The 22,882-nt window shown below is 53.7% G+C and overlaps 13 protein-coding genes across 13 annotated transcripts; 3 read left to right on the forward strand and 10 right to left on the reverse strand.

Annotated features, from left to right (window-relative positions):
• Nucleotides 1–17: 17 nt before the first annotated feature.
• ASPSYDRAFT_93376 (cytidine deaminase family protein) lies at nucleotides 18–416 on the reverse strand (the record flags this gene model as incomplete). Its single annotated transcript, XM_040852828.1, has 1 exon — nucleotides 18–416. One exon carries the CDS (start codon nucleotides 414–416, stop codon nucleotides 18–20), a length of 399 nt encoding a protein of 132 aa, XP_040698262.1.
• A 293-nt stretch (nucleotides 417–709) lies between these two features.
• ASPSYDRAFT_61069 (sterol desaturase family protein) lies at nucleotides 710–1,459 on the reverse strand (the record flags this gene model as incomplete). Its single annotated transcript, XM_040849939.1, has 1 exon — nucleotides 710–1,459. The coding sequence occupies one exon, from the start codon at nucleotides 1,457–1,459 to the stop codon at nucleotides 710–712; it is 750 nt and encodes a 249-aa protein (XP_040698263.1).
• A 247-nt stretch (nucleotides 1,460–1,706) lies between these two features.
• Nucleotides 1,707–2,916, reverse strand: ASPSYDRAFT_81485 (TauD/TfdA dioxygenase family protein; the record flags this gene model as incomplete). Its single annotated transcript, XM_040851093.1, has 3 exons — nucleotides 2,674–2,916; nucleotides 2,293–2,622; nucleotides 1,707–2,236 (listed from the first exon to the last, which is right to left on the reverse strand). Exons 1-3 carry the CDS (start codon nucleotides 2,882–2,884, stop codon nucleotides 1,707–1,709), a joined length of 1,071 nt encoding a protein of 356 aa, XP_040698264.1. The 5' UTR covers nucleotides 2,885–2,916.
• Nucleotides 2,917–3,424: 508 nt separating this feature from the next.
• On the forward strand, nucleotides 3,425–5,339 carry ASPSYDRAFT_160386 (putative MFS transporter; the record flags this gene model as incomplete). The annotated part of the gene is made up of 5 exons (XM_040842902.1): nucleotides 3,425–3,851; nucleotides 3,909–4,126; nucleotides 4,174–4,454; nucleotides 4,504–4,940; nucleotides 5,011–5,339. 5 exons carry the CDS (start codon nucleotides 3,425–3,427, stop codon nucleotides 5,337–5,339), a joined length of 1,692 nt encoding a protein of 563 aa, XP_040698265.1.
• Nucleotides 5,340–5,651: 312 nt separating this feature from the next.
• On the reverse strand, nucleotides 5,652–8,318 carry ASPSYDRAFT_49585 (uncharacterized protein). Its single transcript, XM_040847863.1, has 9 exons — nucleotides 7,810–8,318; nucleotides 7,676–7,744; nucleotides 7,517–7,623; nucleotides 7,286–7,459; nucleotides 6,841–7,232; nucleotides 6,735–6,783; nucleotides 6,321–6,687; nucleotides 6,172–6,273; nucleotides 5,652–6,123 (listed from the first exon to the last, which is right to left on the reverse strand). The coding sequence occupies exons 1-9, from the start codon at nucleotides 7,856–7,858 to the stop codon at nucleotides 5,762–5,764; spliced, it is 1,671 nt and encodes a 556-aa protein (XP_040698266.1). The 5' UTR covers nucleotides 7,859–8,318; the 3' UTR covers nucleotides 5,652–5,761.
• A 464-nt stretch (nucleotides 8,319–8,782) lies between these two features.
• Nucleotides 8,783–12,251, reverse strand: ASPSYDRAFT_49587 (uncharacterized protein). Its single transcript, XM_040847864.1, has 2 exons — nucleotides 11,813–12,251; nucleotides 8,783–11,736 (listed from the first exon to the last, which is right to left on the reverse strand). Exons 1-2 carry the CDS (start codon nucleotides 11,950–11,952, stop codon nucleotides 9,084–9,086), a joined length of 2,793 nt encoding a protein of 930 aa, XP_040698267.1. The 5' UTR covers nucleotides 11,953–12,251; the 3' UTR covers nucleotides 8,783–9,083.
• Nucleotides 12,104–12,406, reverse strand: ASPSYDRAFT_93382 (uncharacterized protein; the record flags this gene model as incomplete). Its single annotated transcript, XM_040852829.1, has 1 exon — nucleotides 12,104–12,406. One exon carries the CDS (start codon nucleotides 12,404–12,406, stop codon nucleotides 12,104–12,106), a length of 303 nt encoding a protein of 100 aa, XP_040698268.1.
• Nucleotides 12,407–12,997: 591 nt separating this feature from the next.
• Nucleotides 12,998–14,950, forward strand: ASPSYDRAFT_49589 (uncharacterized protein). Its single transcript, XM_040847865.1, has 2 exons — nucleotides 12,998–14,679; nucleotides 14,738–14,950. The coding sequence occupies exon 1, from the start codon at nucleotides 13,315–13,317 to the stop codon at nucleotides 14,641–14,643; it is 1,329 nt and encodes a 442-aa protein (XP_040698269.1). The 5' UTR covers nucleotides 12,998–13,314; the 3' UTR covers nucleotides 14,644–14,679; nucleotides 14,738–14,950.
• A 78-nt stretch (nucleotides 14,951–15,028) lies between these two features.
• ASPSYDRAFT_160452 (nitroreductase family protein) lies at nucleotides 15,029–15,710 on the reverse strand (the record flags this gene model as incomplete). Its single annotated transcript, XM_040842906.1, has 2 exons — nucleotides 15,029–15,349; nucleotides 15,405–15,710. The coding sequence occupies 2 exons, from the start codon at nucleotides 15,708–15,710 to the stop codon at nucleotides 15,029–15,031; spliced, it is 627 nt and encodes a 208-aa protein (XP_040698270.1).
• A 463-nt stretch (nucleotides 15,711–16,173) lies between these two features.
• ASPSYDRAFT_35169 (uncharacterized protein) lies at nucleotides 16,174–17,016 on the reverse strand (the record flags this gene model as incomplete). The annotated part of the gene is made up of 1 exon (XM_040845314.1): nucleotides 16,174–17,016. The coding sequence occupies one exon, from the start codon at nucleotides 17,014–17,016 to the stop codon at nucleotides 16,174–16,176; it is 843 nt and encodes a 280-aa protein (XP_040698271.1).
• Nucleotides 17,017–17,886: 870 nt separating this feature from the next.
• ASPSYDRAFT_209941 (aromatic alcohol reductase) lies at nucleotides 17,887–19,132 on the reverse strand. The gene is made up of 2 exons (XM_040843971.1): nucleotides 18,989–19,132; nucleotides 17,887–18,922 (listed from the first exon to the last, which is right to left on the reverse strand). The coding sequence occupies exons 1-2, from the start codon at nucleotides 19,052–19,054 to the stop codon at nucleotides 17,978–17,980; spliced, it is 1,011 nt and encodes a 336-aa protein (XP_040698272.1). The 5' UTR covers nucleotides 19,055–19,132; the 3' UTR covers nucleotides 17,887–17,977.
• Nucleotides 19,133–19,444: 312 nt separating this feature from the next.
• Nucleotides 19,445–21,046, forward strand: ASPSYDRAFT_93387 (uncharacterized protein; the record flags this gene model as incomplete). The annotated part of the gene is made up of 1 exon (XM_040852830.1): nucleotides 19,445–21,046. The coding sequence occupies one exon, from the start codon at nucleotides 19,445–19,447 to the stop codon at nucleotides 21,044–21,046; it is 1,602 nt and encodes a 533-aa protein (XP_040698273.1).
• ASPSYDRAFT_49591 (putative C6 transcription factor) lies at nucleotides 20,871–22,799 on the reverse strand. Its single transcript, XM_040847866.1, has one exon. It carries the CDS (start codon nucleotides 22,779–22,781, stop codon nucleotides 21,111–21,113), a length of 1,671 nt encoding a protein of 556 aa, XP_040698274.1. The 5' UTR covers nucleotides 22,782–22,799; the 3' UTR covers nucleotides 20,871–21,110.
• Between the last annotated feature and the right edge of the window lie 83 nt (nucleotides 22,800–22,882).

The following is a 22,882-nucleotide window of genomic DNA, read 5'->3' on the forward strand; positions in this document are numbered from 1 at the left end:
AGATCACGAGATGCCGGTCACGTGTGCAGGTCTGGCTGGCGATAACTGAAGGGAAGCAACTCCGCGACTGCCACCGACTGCTCGCGGCCTGCTTCCCCCACGATGACCTGGATGTCCGGCTGCAGATCCAGCAGAACCTGGCGACAGCGCCCACACGGACTCAGTATCCCGCGCTGCTCGTTCCCGACCGCCACGATGTGCGTCAACTGCGTGGCCCCCGCAGCAGCGGCAACACCGAGCACCACCAGCTCTGCACACGGACCGCCGGTGAAGTGGTAGACGTTGACGCCAGTAAAGACGCGGCCGTCGGAGGCCCTTGCGGCGCTGGCGACACTGTAGTCTTCTGAGAGAGGGATGCTGTTGATCGTGGCGGTGGCTGTCTCGACCAGCGCGGCCTCCTCGGCGCTGAGGGGCATTGTCTGCAGTTGCGTGGTTTAAACAAGATTTAAACAAGACAAGATATGACGGCCGTATGATATTAACTTGTCTGGTGTCAGAACTCAGACGGGGTTGCATTTTGGCTGGACTCGTATTCGCAGCCTCGGCACGTGCGCAGGACAATTGACCGTTGCACGAACGGCTGAGATACAACCCCTCCGATGGGGTGTCATGCCGGTGCTTATGGACAGAGGTTCCAGGTGAGTTACATCTTGTACAAATTGTGACATTATTTACATAGTTGTAGGGCCAGTCGTCCTTGGGTCCTGGACTAATCACCCTTGCGAGCATCCACCGGCTCGTAACCCGTCCCATGCACCCAGTCTAAGAGGCCCATTCCCCCAAAGTTGTAGTTGAATTTCTCATGGTGGATGTCGTGTGTCCGCGCAGCGCCAGCGAAGAAGTCATAGCCGCTGTGGGTGGTGGTGGTCTCGACCAGGATCATGGTCAGAAAGACCCAGAAGGTGAGGATATGCGTGTTCAACAGCATCGGTGGCAGCACGGCCGGGAGGACATTGCCAAAGATATGTTCAACTGGGTGCGCATACTGGGCTGCCAGTGCCATTGGCGCTGTAAATCGGTGGTGTAGTTTGTGAATGGGCTTGTAGAGCGGCGACCAGTGCAGCAGGCGGTGCGTATAGTAGAATAGTACCTCACGGCCGATCCAGCAGAGCGCAATGTCGCGTAGAAGCTCGTATGGAGAGGGCAGCTCCGGAGTGATGCGGAACGCAGAGGGCGTTTGCAGTTTCGCTGCTGCGAGGGCGTTGAGGGCGCTCATGGCAAAGGAGATCAACTGGTTCTGGACCACGACCCTCACGCATTGCCAGATCTGTGCTCTGGTGGGCTGCTTTGGCGCCGGCTGGATCTTGTGCCTGGCAGAGAACTGTGGCGAGATCCATTCCAGCGAGAGAAGGAAGAGCGAAGGCAGCCAGAAGGAGACAACGCTGACGGCCGAATTGCCAACAAAGTCGATGAGCAGGGGATCATACTGCTGTACGACCTGGTTCCAGATAGACGACATGGTGTCTGTTCTCAGAATCGGAACCAGCTAATTCTTGATTATTCTTATGGAGTATTCTTATACGCCCAGTGGGTCTTCACATGAAATCCGGTTAACGTGGGCCCTCGCGTGCTTTGCCTGCTTTGGCTTTAGTGAGTGGACGATCCCCACAGATCGTGCCAGATCCTCGGACGATCTGATTCTGATACTAAGCTTGTGACTGCGATTATGGGGAAAAGATAGTAGATTCGAATTGAGTGCATGATTCTTATATCTGGTCAGCCAACGCCTCCCTCCGACTCTTGCTCTTCGCATCAAAGAACGGTCTCTCCCCCAGTCCCACTGCACGATGCCCCGTCCGAGGCCCAAGCTGCTGGTAGTCAAATGTCGCAGCATGGTATACACTGCGGTTGTCCCAGATCGCCACATCGTTGGGGTTCTGCCACCGGAGCCGCACCTGCAGGTCATGGTTCTCCGTCACCAGACGCACAAACCAGTCGAGCAGATGCCGGCTCTCGTCCTCTGCGAGGTCATTGACCTTCTGGACGTGGTGGCCGACCGCGAAGATGCTCTTCCACCCGGTTACCGGGTTCGTGCGCACGACCGGGTGCACGGCCAGCAGCTCTTCACCCACGTTCTCGGGCGCACCGCGTGGGCCAGGGTGCACGGCGAATTTGTTCTGGTCTGCGATTGAGTTGAAGAGTGGCTGGGCGTAGGTGGCTGTTAGACCGTCGAGGAAGGTCTGGTAGGGCTTGGAAATTCGGTCGTAGACTTCGTAGCCAGAAGCCCAGAGGGTGTCTATCTCTCTTAGTCGTGTCTTCTAAATATACGAAAGTATGGATGGATATGCTTACCCCCGCCAGTCTTAGGCAGTTGCGTCAAACGAAGGAGAGTGTAGTCACTAGGCACCGGCTCGAAGGTGATATCGCTGTGCCATTCGTGCCGTCCGCTGCGACCGAACGAGTTCTTGCCCTGGTAGAGCTTCTGTCGCTGCGCAGAGCTGATGACGCTGATCTCGTCGTCTGGGGTGCTGTGCTCGCGCGACGAGTTGCTGATGGGGTGGATGTGCAGACCAGAGGTCCTGGGTTTGCCTGTCAAACGTCCCAGACGGTCGACGAGCTCCTTTTGCAGGTCATCAGTGAGGCCGTCCTGCTTGCGGAAGAAGACGACGCCTCTTTGGGAAACTGATACTGTTAGCTTAGGGTTCTTGCTGAGGAAAAGGTGGGAATACGTACTGGTGATGGCGAGATCGCGCAGGAGCTCGTCCGAGTTGGGCGCGCGCAGCCATTCAGCAAGACTGGCAGTCGGGAACTCACGACCGATGACTGGAGTCACGTCAAAGTTCTCGACATCTTGCAACGCGCCGCTGAGCTGGAGAGGCTGGCGTTGAGTCTCTTTGGTGGCTTCGGGGACGACGATGGGGGACTCGGTGATGGAGGGAGCCATGCTTGCGATGTTGGATAGTACTGTAGGTCTCAGTATTCTAACGACAAAATGATATGGCTTTATATTTGATACTGTCGCAGTTATATAGATTTAACGGACACCATCCCCCGCACGCATTGTGCAATATCTCGCAATCCTCCGCCAACTGACGTCCGGCGATTATTCTGCTGCGTAACTTTCCCATCGGGACTCGAGTGTCTGTCGGTCTAGGCTTTCGGCGATAAGATGATAAAGTGCAAACGAGGGCGACGAGCTGTGCTTCTATGCTAACGCCGAAACGCGAGTGCGGTTGTAAACCGAAGACGGTGGTTGGATTGCGTGCGTAGGCGATGGCATCATCTGTGCAGCCGGCGAGTAATCCTCCAGTATTAATACTGGCGTTCCAAGACTACAGCACCGGGCCTTATCTACGAGCCATTCTTGGCCGAATGGTGCAATATCGCTGATACGTCTTCGTATAAAATCGGTACATCGACAGGATGGCTTCGTTCAGCAACCAGCTTCGGGATCGCATCGAGATTCTTCCTCTTGGCCACCAGGATGACGACCGTCTACCAGCCATGGAAGGCCCGAACTACAGTCTCCGAGCTCGATGGGGTCTCTGAATCTGCGACTACAGCCGTTGCGCTTTCGTCTGACCTGGGCGAACCGGTGGTGCGGACGCGCAAGTTCTTCTTCCAGCGCAAGGAACGACTCGACCCTGAAGCAATTGCAACCCAACCTTCTGTATACGACAACCCCGAGACAGCCAAGGAGTATCAACCCCGCGATGACTGGGAGAACTTGCATCGGTTCGGTCCCTCGGCGAGGTGGACATGGGGAGAGGAAACTCGACTCATCCGCAAGATCGACCTGCGTATCATGGTATTTGTCTGCGTTATGTTCATGGCGCTGGAACTGGACAGAGCGAACCTCAGTCAAGCATTGACGGACAATTTCCTTGACGAGCTGGGGATGGACACAAATGGTGGGTTAGCTGCGACGGCGCATTTTGTGGACGTGGACAATACTGACCATGTGAAAGATTATAACCTGGGAAACACGGTGTTTAAGCTGTCGTTTCTTTGCGCAGAGCTCCCTTCTCAACTTGTCAGCAAGTGGTTGGGCCCCGATCGATGGATTCCAATGCAAATCACCCTCTGGTCTGGCGTTGCCATGGCGCAGTATGCCCTAAACGGACGGACATCGTTCCTGGCCTGTCGAGCACTGCTGGCGATCCTCCAGGGGGGCTTCATTCCAGATGTAAGCATATCGACACTCTGAAATACCACGTCACTGACAGAGATTAGATCATTTTGTACCTATCGTACTTTTATAAACACCACGAGATGACGATTCGACTGGGTTACTTCTGGACGGCCATGAGCACGGCTGATATCGGCGCCAGCTTTCTCGCATTCGGCCTTCTCCATCTTCGAGGAGTGCAAGGCCAGTCTGGCTGGCGGTGGCTTTTCCTGCTGGAGGGTCTTCTTACGCTGTTGATCGGTCTCTCTGCCTTCGTCCTCATGCCACCTGGTCCGTGCCAGACAGCCAACTGGGCGCGCGGGAAGAAAGGCTGGTTCTCCGAGCGGTATAATCCCAAGAAATGCAGTGTAAGGACAGCAGCTAATAGAAAGCAGTGAAGAAACGATCATGGTTAACCGCGTCATCCGTGATGACCCCAGCAAAGGAAGCATGCACAACCGCGAACCCATCACCCCCAAGCTGCTGTGGAAGAGCCTGTGCGACTACGATCTGTGGCCAATCTACATCATCGGCCTGACATTTCAGACCCCAATGACGACTCCGCAACAGTATCTGACGCTCACCCTGCGCGGGCTGGGGTTCGACACATTCACAACCAACTTGCTCATCATTCCTAAAGAGATCTTGCATATAACAACCATGCTCCTTCTGGCATACACTGCTGAAGCGGCAGGCGAACTGACCTTGGTAGCCATGGTCGGGCAAATCTGGGCCCTGCCATTCCTGGTGTATCTGTATGTCGTCGACATCAATTCAGTGAACAAGTGGGTGGTCTGGGCTGTGATGACGCTGCTACTAGGCTATCCAAATGGTACCATTCAACCCGTTAGATCTTCCTGAAATAAAGCTAACAGCTAGTACAACAGCACACCCAATCCAAGTCGGCTGGAACTCACGCAATTCAAACACGGTGCGCTCACGCACGGTTTCGGCGGCGGTATATAACATGTGCGTCCAGTCGTCCGGGATCATCGCCTCGAATATCTACCGCGAGGACGACAGCCCACGGTATCGCCGCGGGAACCGGGCCCTTGTGGCCTTGGTGGCGACGAACATTGTCATATATTCCATGACAAAGGCGTACTATCTCTGGAAGAACACGCGGCGGGAGACGAAGTGGAATGCGCTGAATGAGGATCAGCGGATGGAGTATCTGAGCACGACTACCGACGAGGGTAACAAACGTTTGGACTTTCGGCTGGCTCATTAGGCATTGGACCACTGTTATGAATGTAGGGATCAATATATAGAGTGGAGTGCTAGTGATTGACGGAGAAGAATATTGTCAGGCGTAAACAGCTACCCCTTCTTACCCTCAATTAGTACATTGCCAGTCTGTTTTGGTTGATAGAGGGCGTCTATCACCTGGTATGCATTTCTACGATGGCTGGGCAGCGACCTACACTGTATCATAGACTAGATATAAGAAGCATTTTATACTAGAGTTAACCTCGTTAGGCCACACTTTACGTGGAAGAGACTATGTTTAGGATACTCTTTTCTATTAACTGTCTATCAATGGCTCAAAAAAAAAAATGACGTGAGCAAGGCGGCCGCTCTACAAGTTTCAATGCGTGGTACGACGACTGGCTGGTACGAGTTTGAAGAGCGAGACACAGGCAAAGGAAATAATTAGACAAAGCTACTTGTCTCCGGCCTGTGTCTATCATCGACACTCTGGAGCTGGAACTCTTCCACCAGAGGACTATGATCCGCTGTGCGCGAGCTGTTGTTGCTTCGGAAGTGTGGCAGATTCCACCCGATATTGGAGGGGAATTTTGTCCGCGAGAAGCGGTTGTTCACGAGGATCGAGCGGCGTTTTGAATGCAGAACGCTGTTCGGGGGAAGGGTCTGGTTGAACGATAGGGGGCGGACTTCGGCTGGTCCGAGGGGGTCGACCTCCGGGGGAACATTGAGGATCTTGTACACAATGCTCAGGAGGGGGATGGAGAGGCCGTGGACGAAGATGGAGAATAACACGAGCCAGTATATTGCTAAGGGATGGGTTAGAAAGGTCTTAAAAGTAAGTGGTTCTGTCTCACTTGGTTTGAGAGCGCCCATCAAGCGGGTCTCCATGGAACTGCCCTCGCCTACAGGAGGAAACAGATGAGAGGTATGCTCGGCGTAGAAGACAGCACCGATTCCTGACACTGCATTAATAACATGTCTGACAAACCAAGGGTTGACTTACCGATCGGCCCAAAGTAGCCCATGAACAAGGCCTCCTTCCAATTCTTGCAGACCTTGGGCATAAACTTGTACAAAGCAAACGTGCTGGGGATGCGTCGGAAGAGGAGAACAAGGACACCAAGGAGGATGAGCCGGGGATAGGTGATTCCTGTGGTGTCTGGCTGGTGGAAGTCCTCCCACGGAATGACGGCCCCAATATACATGAACCCGCCAAAGTTGAGGAGAACGTCGATGCATGAATTGACCTCGTCATGACGGGCTTCCGTCTCTGCCAGATAGCCCCCGTCCCAGTTCAGGGCACCGCCAGCAAAGAAACAGGCGAGGAGGTCGTTCGTTCCGATGCAGCCACAGGTTCCAAGGAGGAACAACTGATGATGATATTAGCAGTGAACACGAGGGCATGACAAGGACTTACTCCCAACGCGGCCGGGAACAGCACGTAGCTTTCGCCATCTATCCACTTCCTAAAGCACGTTAGTTGGCATCTTGAAATGATGGTGTCAGGGATAAGCCCGGCTTACTTTCGGAGAGTGTACCGCAGCAGATGCATGCTGGTATAGCCCAGGGTGGCGCCATACACCACGCCAAGGATGATGTAGTAGGCCCACGTCTCGACAAACCACATCTCCATTGCCTTTCTAAGCCCACCGTGCATATGCCCTACATCTCCAGAGCGCGCGACATGAGCATGGGCCCCGTGGTCCTGATCCGGATCGCCCTGTGTATACCGCAGCAGGTAGGTCGCTAGCATCAGGAAGGGGAACCCAAACCCATCGTTGGCACCGGCCTCGGAGGATATGATTTCGCGCAGATCGCGGGCGACGTATCGGTCTGCGAAGGGGCCTTTCGCAATGGCCTGGGAGAGGATGGGGTCGGTACAGGTGACGCAGGAGCCTATCACCAGCGCAGTGAGCTGCGCGCAGTGCACGTTAGCTTCCAGTCCTGGTAGCCCTGCCGGAGACTTACAAAGTTAAGATTGGGGATGGCCAACAGAATGCAGGCGGAGGTGCAGAGCCACATCAGGGTCATGTTGGGGATCAGACACAGCAGCATCTCCTTCCAGCGATGGAGCTGATACTTGGCTGGGAGCTGGAATCCCACGATCACCAACTGAACACCAATCACCACACGACACAGTCCCTGAGCCATTGTTAGCCTGGCCGGCGGAGTGAGCAGACTTTGCTAATGTTCGCGCACCAAGGTGATCGCATCCTGCTGGCCCTGCACTGCGGAGCCCCATTCGGTGGCCTCGAGGAATTTCGCCGCATATGGCCCGAGAACGATGCCAACGACCACGGCTGGTACTGGATAATAAATAAATAAAGATCCAGAGCCACTGGATGGGAGAGTCCGTACAGGCTTCGCCAAGATACCACTGCGTTTTCACCTTTACCGAGACCAACGCATAGAGAATAATGAAGGCGCCTATTGGCTAGGTTAGATCATTGAGCTCCAAGAGACCGGGGGAGACTCTGGGGAAGGGTCAATACCCAGAATTGAGATCACTACGTTCAGCTCACTGACATCCAAAGTGGGCATGGTGAGTTGAGGGCCGTTTTAGGAGTCAAGGAGGTGCTTCGAAAAAGAGACCTGCAACGCCGCAGACGTGCCGGTTTTGAGTGTGAGAAGATGAAGACGAAAGAAGAGAGCGAGCTGGGTTTGTACTGATTATTTTTATTGAGATTTGCGAGACAGACAGCTCACACTGGAGGCTCAGCCTCCTGTCGGGGCTCATCAGCACCATTGCAATAGACAAGTCATGGCGCCGGGGCCTGAGAGAGGAATATCTCTCATGACTTGGCGGCCGGCCATCGAACGAAATGAGCGATGCCTGATCAGTCTGCACTTTGCAGTTTCCAGGAAGGGGCGCGGAAGCGCTTGAGAAGGCGATCACTCCAGGCGGTACCGCTTGGCATCGATCCGCCAAGACGCGGGAAGGCCAAGAGATAAGAGAGAGAGACACACGATTGGTCCCTGAGCCATTCTGTGCTTCACTGGTCGCGCCCCTGCCAAGAACCCCAAAAATCGCTCACTCCCGTTTGGGTTGACCAGCCTTCCCCGTCCTTGAAAGCGAAGAACCTGGTTCCACTGCCGAGGATTCCATCTCCCTGGCTGTGACCGTCCGCGCGGGCATCACCAGGCCTTATTGGAATGTAAATGTACTCGAGTGACTGGCAAGCCCCCCCCAAAAACTTCTTCAGGGGCTGTGCGTCAGCGTCAGCGCTGAAACTCGGCTTAGACGGGCACTACTAGTACACGCAAGATCGACCGACGATGAAGCATATCGGAGCTGCCGAGACTCCTATTTTGGGTGAAAGATTGCCCAGTTTCCTTCCCTGACGTTTCGAGTTTCCAACGCATGCGAGGCTGTTTCGGCGGGCCATCTCGCTGTCCAGTTACAGCGGCTCGAGAAGGCACCCGTATGAGGTGGCGGGGAAGAGCAGGAACAGGCAACAGTGTTTGTCAGAGAATGTGGTTGGGGACAAGTGAAATGGTATTAACATTTGCTTCTACTACATCTACTTCTACCTGATTTGCAGCTTGACCTTGAAGTTATCCACAACCCATCCATCCTCTACCAATACCTTTAGTAGGTCCACCCCCTAACATACTGTAGTGTATCTGTTCAGCTGATGTGCACCGCTCGAAGTGACTGCCATTGTTCCGGTCACTTCGGTTCGGTTCTCATGGAAGTCAACATTGTTCACCGCTCCAAAGTGACTTCGACCCTGGCCCGATTGCTATCGAGCCAGGGCAAGCTTTGTTAGGGTCGCTCCGGTTCGGTTCCCATCGAAGTCAACGTTGGGTTCTTGTGAGCTCTGCGGCGGAAGAACACTCGCTTGGCCCATTTCCAGGCCTCAACACCCATAAAGAACAGGACGGCCTCAACGGCCACAATGCCCCATTCCCAGGTAATAGGCTTATGCTTGAAGACAACATCGTTAAGCACGGGAATATAGAGAATAGGGAAGATTGTAATCCATCCGACCATGATAGACCAGAAAAGGAACTTGTTGCGCCAGACATCGTACATCCACTGTGTAAAGTACTTCTTAGATTTTGGCTGCATGCGGAAGAAGGACCGGCGCATGTTGACCATTTCCCACGCCAGGAAGAGGGCAAACCATGTCAGGCACACGAACGTGGTGGCTCTTGCTTTGAAGACCAGTTCGCAGTCCTTGATCTCCTCAGACCACTCCTTGTTGCAGCCACGGGCCAGATTGCCGTCACCGAACCCCCACATACGGACGGAGAACGCAGCCAGACAGAGCGCCGCGGTCCAGACTCCATACACCAGAATGTCAATGATCACTTCCCAGGTAAATATACCCTGCTTGCTCTGCGGAGGGCGGTCCATGATATCAGGGGCGGCAACTTCCATCCCAAGGCCCATATCAGGCATACCGGACGTGATCATAATAATCCAGAGAATCTCAACTGGTGCCAGAGGGAAGACAGATTGATTATCAGCATCCTTGAACGCCAGTCCAATAAGAAGGGTACAGGCTTGGGCAATATTTTCAGACAATAGATGCAGAACAAACTTCTGGATATTATCAAAGATACGACGACCCTCTTCAACCGCATTAAGGATAGAGGCAAAGTTATCGTCTGTTAGGATAATATCAGAAGCATCTTTAGCCACGTCTGACCCTGCCTGTCCCATGGCGATACCCACATCGGCGTGCTTCAGTGAAGGAGAATCATTCACCCCATCTCCAGTCATAGCCGCAAAGCGACCACGACGATGAAGAGCGTCGATCATTCGCACCTTTGTTTGCGGGGCGCAGCGTGCAATAACCAAAGGCAGAGTCGGAAGGGCATCTACCTCCTCGTCCGTGAGTTTGTCGAATTGGCTTGCAGTCATCACCATAGCATCCGCGACATCAGCAGCGACAACGCTAAAATCAGGTGGCAGGATCCCGACTTGCTGAGCAATCGCCTTTGCAGTGCCAGGGTGATCGCCAGTGACCATGTGGACAACAACCCCAGCCTTATAGCAGGCCTGGATTGAGTCTGCTGTTTCAGGCCGTGGGGGGTCGTACAAGCCAATCAGTCCGAGGAAGCACAGATCCTTCTCAACATCATCACGTTCGAGGTCGGAACCTTCAAGTAGTTGTACCTTGTCAGTATATGGTCGATGGGCCAGGGCTAATACCCGGAGTCCTAGCTTGGCGAGTTCCTCCATGTTTTCAAAAATCAGCCCACGGTGGTGGTCGGTCATCGGCACAGGGGTAGATGAGCCTTGATCCCAAATAACAGAGGTACACGATTCGACGACGCGCTCGACGGCTCCCTTGGTGAACACCATGGTGGTGTCTTCTTTGCTTTCAGGCGTTGGTTTGCTGAATATCACAGACATTTTCTTGACTGTCGAGTCGAATGGGAACTCGGCCTTTTGATGCCACACAGCACCTTCACCCTTGGTCCAGCGGTCTCGGTTCCAATTGAATCTTGAGGCAAACACTTGGATGGCAATTTCAGTAGGCTCGCCCCGAGCGCTCCATTCGCCCTCTTCGGACTTGAAAACGTGCGAAAGGTTGGCCATGGAAGCGACATCCAGAAAGTCCTCGAGCTGGCGATTTTCTGAAATCAGATCTTCGGCATTCTTCACAGGGGCACCGTCCTTCTCCTCATCGAATTTCAGGGGGGGCACAGGTGCAAAGGTAATATCACCAAGAGTAGGATTGAAAGCCTCGTTGGACGTGCCGACGGAATATACGCCTCGGGATGGGATCCATGCCTTTTTGACAACCATCTTGCCCTGAGTCAATGTACCAGTCTTATCAGAGCAAATATCGGTAACGGCACCGAGTGCCTCCAGGGAGTCTAATTTCCGAACAACCACATTCCGCTCGACCATGCGCTTGGTGCCGACTGCCATAGTGATCGTGAGGACGACCACAAGGCATGCCGGAATCATACTGATACCCGTTGCCACTGCGTACATGATAACTTCATTGTTGCTGCTGAAGTAGTTTGCAGCCATGCAAACAATGGCGAACAGAACGGCAATTCCAAATAGCAAGCAGGCCAGTTTCGACAGCTTCCTTTGCAAGGGCGTGCCAGTATTGACACCAAGAAAACGGCCCACAGCGTCCGTCCCGGTAAGGGTCCAGGCCTGGACATACCACCGTTTCTTAGTCTCACCTTCGGGTCCACGCTTGACGGGTCGTCGCTTGTTATCACTGGCCCGCAATGCAAGAGCAATGGATCCAATTTCAGTGGCCATGCCGGTACTAACAACCACACCGCGAGCCCGACCACGAGTGACGGTACTCGAGCTATAAGCGATGTTCAGACGGTCACCAGGGCCGGTATCCTCTTTGAAGATCGAGTCACATTCCTTCTGGACGGGAAGAGACTCGCCAGTGAGGAGAGCCTCGTCGGTTTCGAAGTTGACCGCTTCGACCAGACTGCGATAGTTAGAAAAAAGGCCGTCAACCCCTCAACAGCCTCAAGGAGAGGAGTTGCGATATAGGAGGCGCTTACCGAATATCTGCCGGAACAGTATCTCCCGTCCTCAGCTCGACCATGTCACCCGGCACGATCTCATGCGACGGCACTGAGAACGTCTGGCCACCTCTGGAGACAGTTCCCGTTGGCGATGACAATGAATGCAGCGACTCCATAGTTTTTTCCGCGGCGTACTCTTGGAAAAAACCAACAACGATATTGAGGACAATGACGGCGCAGATCACTCCGCCTTCAATCCATGACTGAATTCCGAAACTGACCGCCATGGCCAGAATCAGTACCTGCAAGAGACGAACTGGATCAGATTCAAGGAGTTCTCAACACGTTGGGTGCTATATCATAAAGGATAGTGGGCCGCTTAACTAGCATCATTGCGTTGGCCACCTGGCGCACGAGGATCTTGACCACCGAAACGCCCTCGCCTTCGTCCAGTTTGTTGGGACCATGCTCCTGGAGACGACGACTGGCTTCGGCAGGGCTCAATCCCTCGTCTACCCCAGTGCCGAGTTCCCTTATCACGGCTTCATAAGTCAGCGTGTGAGCTGGCTGGCTGAGTCCGAGCGCATCCGCCCCATTTTGGGAAGCGCTGCTATGCTTCTCGTCTGGCATTGCAGTTGTCCTCCAGTGATCCCTATCTGTAGCTATGATGAGCTTATCGATAGTAATCAGTGGTGGAAGGTTTTTGCATGTAGAGCGCAGGTGGAAGAGGGGGGAGTGGGCGGGGGTTTAAGGCACCTCACCGACCTGAAGGAGCCCCGCGTCCAGCAGGAGACTGTGGGTAAGGTGCCTCAGATTATCGCCTTGGCATATTGCCACCAACCCCAGCCGACATTGGGAGAGGCAAAATCAGGCCTTGGCGCCGAGACTCTGAACCGGAAGCGGAAAACTTTGACCGGACGCAGGCATCTCCCACCCATTGATCATCGCCGGAATGCGATGTGCGTCAAACAGTGACGAAGCCAGGTCCAGTCACAGCCAAGTGCTTGGGGCGATTCATGCAGCCAAGAATGTGAGAACATGCCAAGCCTGGGTTCTCCCAATTCAGAATGATATTCCCCTCGGCTGACGTCGGGAATAAGCCTTATAGGGCGAGGTCGTTCTATGTACCCCACCGGGCCGGCGTAAGAAACAGGGAGAAATTCGGTGTGAAGCGAACAGTCTAAATTTTTCAGGATTTTCTAACCTCCCCGGTTAATATGGTGAACGTTCTCCAAAATCCATGTTTCGTGGAATTCACGTGCCAGACAGTGTGGGAACCGCCAAGCGTTTGACCCTCACTTCCTGGCGTCTTGCTGCACTCGCCAAGGTGTTCATTCCTTGGCATTTGCTCGCTTCATCGTTATTAAAGGCGTGCCACGGTTGCTGCCTTGGCTCTTCCTCCTGGTTGTCTGATAGACTCCACCGGACAGGCAATCGCAGCAAATTCTGATCCCGACATCTAGAATCATATCATTTCCTATTCAGCTCCATTTGATCCAAATGAGCATCCGCTACGCATATCACGTGAAGAACCTGGGATGCCTCACAGTTTCCAGCCACTTATCCAGCGATTGCGCAAACAAACAGCTTCTTTGACACAGGCCGGAGGCATACAGCCTGAAGGGGAGGACAGTCGCCCACTCTTCACGCATGATCCCACCCCCGAGCATGAGATGCCCTTTCTTAAACGCGGATTGCCATTTTCGCGGGAGAAGCCAAATGACCTGGCCAAACAAGATAGATTTGTCCGGATCAATGGTGGACATAGACATGATCTCAGCCGCCAGAAGTCGAAAAGGCACTTCTGTCCAAACACCCGTCTTTTAGACTGGATAGGACTTGGAGGCAAGATCATGCGTTTGAACGGCTCCAACTCGCTACAGACAGAATGGGAGCAGTGGGCAGAGAGCGCTTCAGGAGGGTGGCCCGTTGAGGGTCATAAGATGGCAGCCGTAACCCAGAAATACGGCGAGATCGAGACTGTTGCTGGCTTTGGGAACCATGCACTTGTACTCTTGTCGCATAAAGTACAAGCCTGCAATCCCCGTCTCGATCATTACTATGCTGTAAAGATCTTCCGTCGCGGACCCGACCAAACCGGGTTCGACTATAAGAGGAGAGTGACCTCAGAATACTCCATCACATCGTCCTTGCACCATCGGAATGTTATTAAGATTTTCGAGCTTCTCCCCCTGGGCTTCGACAATCTTTGTGAGTGTATGGAATACTGCTCCGGCGGGGATTTACATTCACTCATTGTCGCCTCACGACGGCTGCACGAAGAGGAGGCAGACTGTTTCCTGAAGCAGCTGATGCTCGGAATCCTCTATCTCCATGAGATGGGGATCGCTCACCGTGATTTGAAGCCGGAAAATCTTCTTCTTACTGACCGCGGTTGCCTTAAAATCTCTGACTTTGGCAATGCAGAGTGCTTCCGTCTTGCTTGGGAAGGCCGAATTCATCTGTCTACCACTCGCTGTGGCTCAGCGCCGTATATCTCCCCAGAGCAGTATCTCCCGCAACCGCTTGACCCAAGGTTTGTCGATATTTGGGCCGCCGCTATTGTTTATCTCGCTATGAGGGCTGGGAGAAACCCGTGGAAGTTGGCAACAGACAAGGATGAATGTTTTCGAGATTATATCGAAGATTGCAAAGTTGGAAGACAGTATTTCCTTATCAAGGACATATCCCATGTCAGGTTATCACTTTCCTTCTTATCATTTTCATGGCTAATTCTATATCATCCAGGGACAAAGCTGCAGCGTCCTCCACTCCATGTTGAGCATCAATCCCGCGCATCGGCCAGGAGCGACCGAGATCCTTTCTTCTCAGTGGCTTCAGGGAATCCAGTGTTGTCAGGCCCCTAACCCAGAACTTCCTACTTGAGGACAAGGTTATATTCAGTATGTAATGCTTCCAGGACAGTCTCTTGACGTTGCTGACATCCGTTCCCGCCTGCAGCCACAATCTGGTAAGTCGGATCTGCCACCGGCGCAGATAATGATGTGCATCAATCCCAGTAGCTGTAGTTAGAATAAATTTAAACCAGTCACTAGACATGGTAACCTTGGTGCGTGCCTATTAATAAGCTCAGAATAGCAACTCGTTCATCTATTGCGGAGTTACACGTCAAATGCACTAGCCCTACTAAAGAATCAGATATTAGAGACCGTAGCACAGTCAAGTCTATTGCTATCTACCTAGTACCACTTATCATGCCATTGGCTTTCCCACAGCCATATTCGAATCTGATCATAGAATCGTGAGCGTCTCGGTAATTGGCAGTTTCGGCGGGTTCTCAGGACGAGCAGCCTGCTCATCGCCATAGTTCAAGTGGGCCTTTAGTTTGTAGTCTTCAGGGACCCCTCCGAGCTTCTTGATGGCAGCCTCGACGGGTGGAATGGCGTTCATGTGCTGCAGGTTTGCCCCGACTCCCTCCAGCTCCAAGGCAGTCCAGACAAGGATCTGGTGGATGCCCTGAGCATGCTCTCCCCATTCGCCAAACATATGCCCCGTTGCTTTGTGCGTCTCGGCAGCCTCTTTCGTCGTCTCACTGCGCTCCCAGAAGAATACCTGCGCATGTTAGATGGTCCGCCGACGAGTGACGAGTGACGAAGTGATAACTTACAGATCCATATGCGGCTTTATGGCCTTCGAAAAGGGGGCCCAACTTCTGCCAGAGACCTGGATTGATCGACTTGAGGATCGGCTCAGCCTCCCTGAGGATAATACTCCAGAGCTCCTTGTGCTTCTCCCCAAAGGCAAGCGAGATGCGGACGGGCTGAGTATTGTAAGACGAGGGAGCAAAGGAAGGGACCTTGGCGACAATCTCATGAACTCGTTCATCTGAAACCTTGGAGGATCCCCCCAAGGCACGGACACTGCGACGGTAGGCGGCGGCTTCGAGCCACTGGTCGGTTGTGATGGAGGGCATGTTGCGAGAATGACAGTAGGCGAGTTTTGAGAAGCGTTTCGGGAGACTTAGATATCTTGTTGTACGCAAGAAAGAGGTCGCAATGGTGTTGAATGAGCCGTACATTGTGATTGAACTTGTTCTTGCCCTGCTATGGGATGTGTGACCTTGATAAACCTGAAGCAAGTGGCTGTGTTCGCCCCATAGGAAGTCCGCTTCAGCATCGTTTCCCCGGGCTGAGTGGTAGGATAGAACGAAAGACGTTACCCACTTGTTCAACAAAGATATCCAGATTACCGTTGTTCCGCGTCTGACATGCATCCACAGAGACACTTGGTCAATGGACAGAAGAACGGTGGTGTTTGGCCTTACAATGTATTTCGTGGCAATGCTTTCCGACATCTGGTATAGGTCTGGAATTGAATTGGTACAGAATTGGTATAGATATATTGTAGTTCAAGCCGTTAACGCCATCATAACAATTTCAAAAGTACATTCTCAAAGTTTGTAGCGAGGAGCCATTCTCGACCAATCTTCCATAGAAACCTTTCCCAGTCATCATCACAGACGGAGTCTCTGTCTCCCTTGCCACTCGGTGAATCTGCTGGACCACTGTCTCGACGCCTCTGCTCGTAATCGGCATGCGATGATCGCCCGCCCACTCCAGCAGTGTGGCCTGTAGCGGGTCGCAGTACTCCCGAAGCAGGTCTCGGTGATGCTCCAGGCCAGGGTTATCTACCCCAGGGACATGCACTGTAGGCAGGCGCAATATGTGCTCGTCGGAACCCATAGCGAGCCAGGGAGAAGAAGGGTTTGTGAACTGCGTAGCGGCGTCGACCAGACCGCACGGCTGGGGGACATCAGGCATGAGCCAGACCAAAGGCCCACGGCCGGCAAAGAGAATCGCGAACCGGAAACTGGTGATTCCACACCGTTGCTTCCGGTAAAGAATGCTCGCTGCTGCCTTTGCGCCCTGGCTAAAGCCCAACAGGCTAGCCCAGTCGCCCGTAGCCCCCTTGGCGTCGTCGGCGGCCATGGCGAGGGCAAGACTGGCGTCGATCGCTGTAGCAACATCGCGGGACGTCAGGACCTTGGACATGTTGTGATCGCAGAACCAGACCCTGAAGGGCCCGTGGTTTTTGTAAACCGCCGTTACGTCTGGGCCGGGTGCCGTACTGGTGAATGGAGCCTGTGCGTAGACAAGACGAAAAAAAAGGCCAAGGCGTTTTTCAAGCACGAGACACTGCATCTGGAAGATCATGGCGTTGGTGCCTCCGCCGTGGAGGCAGAGGATGCGTGGTAGGTGGATCGTTGCTGCGCTGTTCATGTTGAAACCCAGTAGTAGAAAATGGCTTGCTGCTGATCTTGAGGTCCACGGGGTCCTGTTTATACGTCTGATATCCCGTCCTCGGTGGTTACTCCATTAGGGCCAGCTGGAGTTATGATACTTCGCCTTGTCGGCCAACACTGGCGAGTATCTCGTGTCATGCTGCTTGTCATGGCTCAGAGTATCTGGACGAGACAATGCTTTGCTAGCGGTGGCCCTCATGATGTTTAAGACCACACGATGATCAGGATCTGCCCAGTGCTAGAAACATATATATCGGAGATTAAACCACATTAGTATCTTTTAGGAAGGACGGATGTATTTATAATGTTTTACATCCTTTTGCATATATAGAGCTGGCCCATGCTTAGAATCATGCTCTGTACTTTGAGGACTTAATATTACTCCATACTATTGACATTTTATAGTAGACAGCGCTATGTAGAATCACAAAGACATTTCTAGTGAAGAAACCCCATGGCCTTCCAAGACGAGACATACGACCGAACCACCTCAGCACTCACTGGCCCTTGCGCGGCCATAGTTTGCGAGTGCTCCTTTGCATGCTGCGTGTCCAACACTATCATACCGCAAGCCATGCGTTCAAAATGTCTTTCAAGGAACCCCAGCCCCATGCGCGCCGGATTCTGAGCTGGTGGAAGAGACGATTGACGAACTCGCATGATCCACTCCCTGAAGGGAATGATGTCGTAGGATGGGATATCCAGAGCTGCCGCCAGAACGGTGAAACGAGCTTCCCGATGATTCTATACGGCTGATCAGGAAACTAGATAGTTATAGCTAGAGTCCAATATACCAAACAGCTGAATATTCACCCAGAAACACAACTACCAAGATACACATTATTAGGTCAGAGTTACTTGATATTCGCTGAAAGAGCCTTTTTATGTTCAGACGCGGAAACGATTAAATTCTAACAATGTACATCTCTATGGTACGTCTATGAAGCCATGCGCTCCGCACGGCTCTGCAGCGCCTTGACCATATCAATCCCAACCTGGGAGGCCTCGTCCAACTTCTCCTCCGGCAAGTCCAACAGCTCGTTCTGCGCTTTGTCAGCGTGGTTGCCGGCATCCTCCGGGAAGAACGCGCGCGCGTAGAGCAGCTTAGCAAACCCAGCCATGTTGCCGGTCTTGACCATCCCCAGGCCATCTGCATATCGCTTGTGGGAATCCTCCTGGGTAATCGTCCAGTCGGCGTCAGTCGTGTTAGTCACGCGCTTGACGCTCTCAAATATCTCGTTCTGGCTGACGACAAAGCTCTTGAGGTAGACGGGCTTGTTGAGCCAGCTCGACAGAGTCAGGCTCTTGTCGCTTGCGTTGTCAGGGAGCACCTTCAGGCTGAGCACAATCGCAACGGCGCGCCCGACCTGGGCCAGAGTCGAGACTGACGTCTTGGTGTTGCCATCGTCGTAGATGGTCAGTTCTTTCTTGTCAAAGTCAAACCCGAAGCGCGCCGAGCCGCCCGCTAAGCTGTAGTCGTACCAGAAGCCACAGCACACGGTGATCCACTTCATTCCCAGCTTCTCAATCTCGTCCCGGTGGGCCTGGGCCACGGGTCCGAGCATGACGTCCTGGCCGAACTTGACATGCTCGATGTCGCCGGCGTATCCGTTGGGCATGATGTAGGGGACCCCTGCCTTGGCGGCCGCCTTGACGAGCTTGCTGTGTGTATCGCGGGGCGCAGTGGGGGCGACAGTAATGATGAAAAACTGTTGGCCCCTGAGGGCCTCGACAATGGAGGCCTCATCGTTGTAGTCGATGGGGGCGACAGCGACGCCCTCGGGGAGTTTGTTGGAGCTGTCCTTGCGCGAGAGCGCCGTGACGGTGTGTTTTCCAGTTTGCAGGAGAGCGGCAGCGAGAACAGAGCCAATAGTACCTCCAGCCTAGCAGTTTATTAGTATCATCTTGTATTGTATATTGCACTTGGGCGGAGAGGGAAGGGTACGTACACCGACAATGGCGACTCTCTCAATGGCGTTGGTAAAGCCGGCGGGCTGATCCTGAGCGTAAGACATTTTGCTTGAGTAATGAGTGATGAGTGTGAATTGATCTGGATTGATTGAATGACCAACACCCAGGGCAGCTGCATCGACTTATTTATATCCATTCAGGGTTATGGTTTCCGCCGCAGCAGCCGCACGGCAGCCTGAACTCCGCAATCGCCGCGCTCAACAACGTTACTCCGCAATAGCCGCACGATGTCCGCCCCGAGCGGCGTTAAGTTGTTGCATCAAAGAAACTCATTTCCGTCATCTAATTATGGCTCAGAGAGACAGATGTCCCAGAGAGACAAATATGACTCGAACACAACCTAGATCAAAAATTCTCCGTCCCTATCCCGACCTTTTCTACAAGTCTACTAGGACTCGCCCGTGATAGTCAACAACCATAATTTCACAGTCAACATGACCTCTGAACAACCATCTCAAGCGCCATTCAGCGAGCCTGAAGCCCCGAGTGAAGACTGTGAGGTCGATGAAGACTGTCAAGACCGTCAGTGCACTGAAGACCTTCAGTACAGCGAAGATGATGCCAAAGCCGAACGTCCCAAGTCCCTCGCCAGCGAGGTCCTCTTCGTCGCCATCATCTGTTCCTCGCAGCTTCTCACTCAAGCCGGTCTGGCCCTCAGCATCGTCCCTCAACACATCATCGGACGCTCTTTTGACATCGACAACCAGCCGGGAAAGCTGAGCTGGTTCTCCTCTGGCTACTCTCTGACCGTCGGCACCTTCATCCTCATCGCAGGCCGCTTCGGCGATGTCTTTGGGCACAAGCCGTTCTTCGTCGGCGGCTATGTCTGGTTTGCCCTATGGTCTTGTCTCGCCGGGGTTGCTGTGTATAGCGGCCCCAGCTTCTTCATCGTCTGCCGTGCCATGCAGGGAATCGGCCCAGCTTTCTTGCTCCCCAACGCCATCGCGATTGTCAGTCGCTGCTACGACCCGGGTCTGCGTCAAAACATGATTTTCTGCCTGTTCGGGGCCACTGCTCCCGGCGGCTTCCTGCTTGGTGCCGTATTCTCCAGCCTGCTTTCTCAGAGACTCTGGTGGCCTTGGTCCTATTGGGTCCTGTGCTTTGCGTGCCTATTGCTGGCCGTTTTGGGCTTCTTCGCGATTCCCGCAACCCCAGGCGCGAGAAGCCTAGAGTCTGAAGGCTCCAGTGTCTGGAAGCGCATCGATGTCGCGGGCTCCGTCACCGGTGTGGTCGCTCTCGTCCTGTTCAACTTTGCCTGGAACCAAGGCCCCGTGGTCGGCTGGACGACACCATATACCTACTTCATCATGATCATCGGCATTCTCGTCTTTGTCATCTTCGTCCTGCTCGAGAATAGAGCAAGCCACCCGCTGATTCCCTTTGGCGTCCTGCGCATAGATTCCCTCTTCACCCTGGCCTGCATCAGCGCCGGCTGGTCCAGCTTCGGCATTTTCGTCTTCTACACGCTGAATCTCCTCGAGGTCCTCCGGGTGCAAACGCCCCTTCTGACCTCTGCACAAATGACGCCCATCGCCATAAGCGGGCTATTTGCTGCGGGCGCCACGGGTCTACTGCTACACAACTTCCGCGCCTCGACAGTCATGCTGATCTCCATGACCTTCTTCCTCGTCGGGGGTGTCATCTTTGCGACCATGCCCGTGGACCAGATCTACTGGGCACAGACGTTCGTCGGGATCATTGTCCTTCCATGGGGCATGGATTCATCGTTTCCCGCGGCCACGATTATCCTGAGTCGAGCCATGCCGCGCCAGCATCAGGGTCTGGCTGCGTCGCTGGTGACTACGTTTGTCAACTATTCCATCTCCATTGGGCTTGGTTTTGCCGGTACCGTCGAGAGCCAGGTCAATAAGCAAGGGAAGAATGTCTTGCGGGGCTACCGAGGGGCGTTTTACATGGGTGTTGGGCTCGCCGGGTTAGGTGTTGTTGTTGCCCTGCTTTTCTGTTTTGCGGAGCGGTTTCATATCAGGATAGAAAGGGTGCAGGAAAAGACTGATTCACAGGAAACGCTGGTTTAGATCTCATTAATGCATTAATGTTTATTATATTTCATGAAGTGTGACTTCTGCTGTTGATTTACATCTACATTTGAATGTCGGAAAAGATCGACAGATATGGGTCCACGAGGAACTGGTCCCAGTCCACCCCCCAGCCGACAAGATCTGGCACAGCGGCGTTGGGCTCGGGTTCCGGTGGTGTTTGAAAGGCTTCGTATCCTGCTTCGACAGCTTCCAGCTGCAAAAGCTCCTTTCGTTTCTTCGCTATACTGAAGTTGAGAAGATGCCGTGCTATAGAGAGGGCCTGTCGGGTGAGTGCTGTGTCCGTTGCCTTGACAAGATTCTCCATCCTCTTAAACGCAGCAGGAACGTGAGCGAACGAGGCTGGACTGTCGATCGCTAACAAAACACAAGCATATTGGAAGACACTGCCGATAACATTCCATAGTAGACGGCCTTGGCTGGCAAGCTGCTCAGCTGCCTCTAGTCCATCTCTACCGCTGTCGATGACGATCTGGATGGTGTCATCCGTGATGCCTGCCTTGCCTGCTTTGAGCTGGTAGATACGTCGATAGAAACAGAATGCGAGCTCTGCCTTCGTGGCAACCAAGAACGGATGTGTGAAATGTAGTTTGTTCAATGCCGTAAGACGCTCGGAGAGCTCCTCACCTGGAGATGAAGGCCGAGAATCAAGCTGGAAAGGAGAGTTCGGCGACGGGATAAGCTGGATGATTTGCACGAACTGGTCGGCAACAGATCCTGGGATCGCAATGATCGCCTGCGTAGTCACGGCTGCAAATGTCACAGCCGACCGATCGTACTCGTAGGACAGCATCTGGTGTCCGGCCCACAGGATCCAGAAGATGCGCCGCAGCCGGTCCGCATCATGGCCGAGAGTAGCGGCGCCAGCAACGGACGCCATGCGTTGGATGTTTTCTTCCTCATGCAGCCCGACGACCTCGCAGAGGTGCATGAGCGTGCAGGAGGCGACCCAGGCGCTACTCGGCCGGGTTGTGGCTCGGAGATAAAATAACCGCATGCCCCACGCGACGATATGGTCGACGCTCAGCATCCGCATCGAGGCCGGATCATCGAGAATGGCCTTGGCGTACTGCAGTAGGTCCGACTCGCGGGAGTACCGGACTGAGGAGAGGAAGGATCCGACTGCCGCAACACCAGCGGCTATAGCACCAAAGGCGACCGGCGGACTGCCGGGCCCGTGGTAATACTCGCGACACCGCTGAGCATAGATCCTGGGGTCAATGACATCTCCAATGGCGCCCATTGCAGAGAAGTACACGTCCGAGTAGAAGGCGAGGTCGTCCTCCGAGATCAGACTGCCCAGCATGCCATACGTGTTGGAAGCCTCTTCCGGGCGGATACCAAAGTTGTACGGAGTGGAATTGATCTTGGGAGGGTTCTCCGACCCGAGAGCCAGGCCCAATATATACGGGAAGGCCATGGCTGCCGATGCGCCGGTGTACCTGGACTTGTGCTCCTCGAAGATTCCAGGGCTTTTGCCAGTGGACGGGCTGCCTTCAGCTTCCACGGGCGGTTGGATCTGCATGCTACGTCCGTCGAGAACGGCGCGTTTGGCGACTGGGGTGTCTGCAGTCGCGGTGTTGTCGTCGTCGTACCTGCATTGATACTGGTAGGTGGAGCACGTCCCACACGGATACTCGCCATCGCATTTCCGCTTGCGCTGGTGGCACGGATTGCACGCCTTTCGCGCACGCTTGCGCTTGTGTGTGGACATGTTGGAGCTCTATTCCATGATGGCATTCGAAGATGAAACTTGATGAGTTGATGGACTGAGACCAAAACAAAGACACGCTGACTCAGCGGATGACTAAACTA

The sequence above is a fragment of the Aspergillus sydowii genome (genome assembly GCF_001890705.1).
Source record: "Aspergillus sydowii CBS 593.65 unplaced genomic scaffold ASPSYscaffold_13, whole genome shotgun sequence".
Taxonomy (NCBI): domain Eukaryota; kingdom Fungi; phylum Ascomycota; class Eurotiomycetes; order Eurotiales; family Aspergillaceae; genus Aspergillus; species Aspergillus sydowii.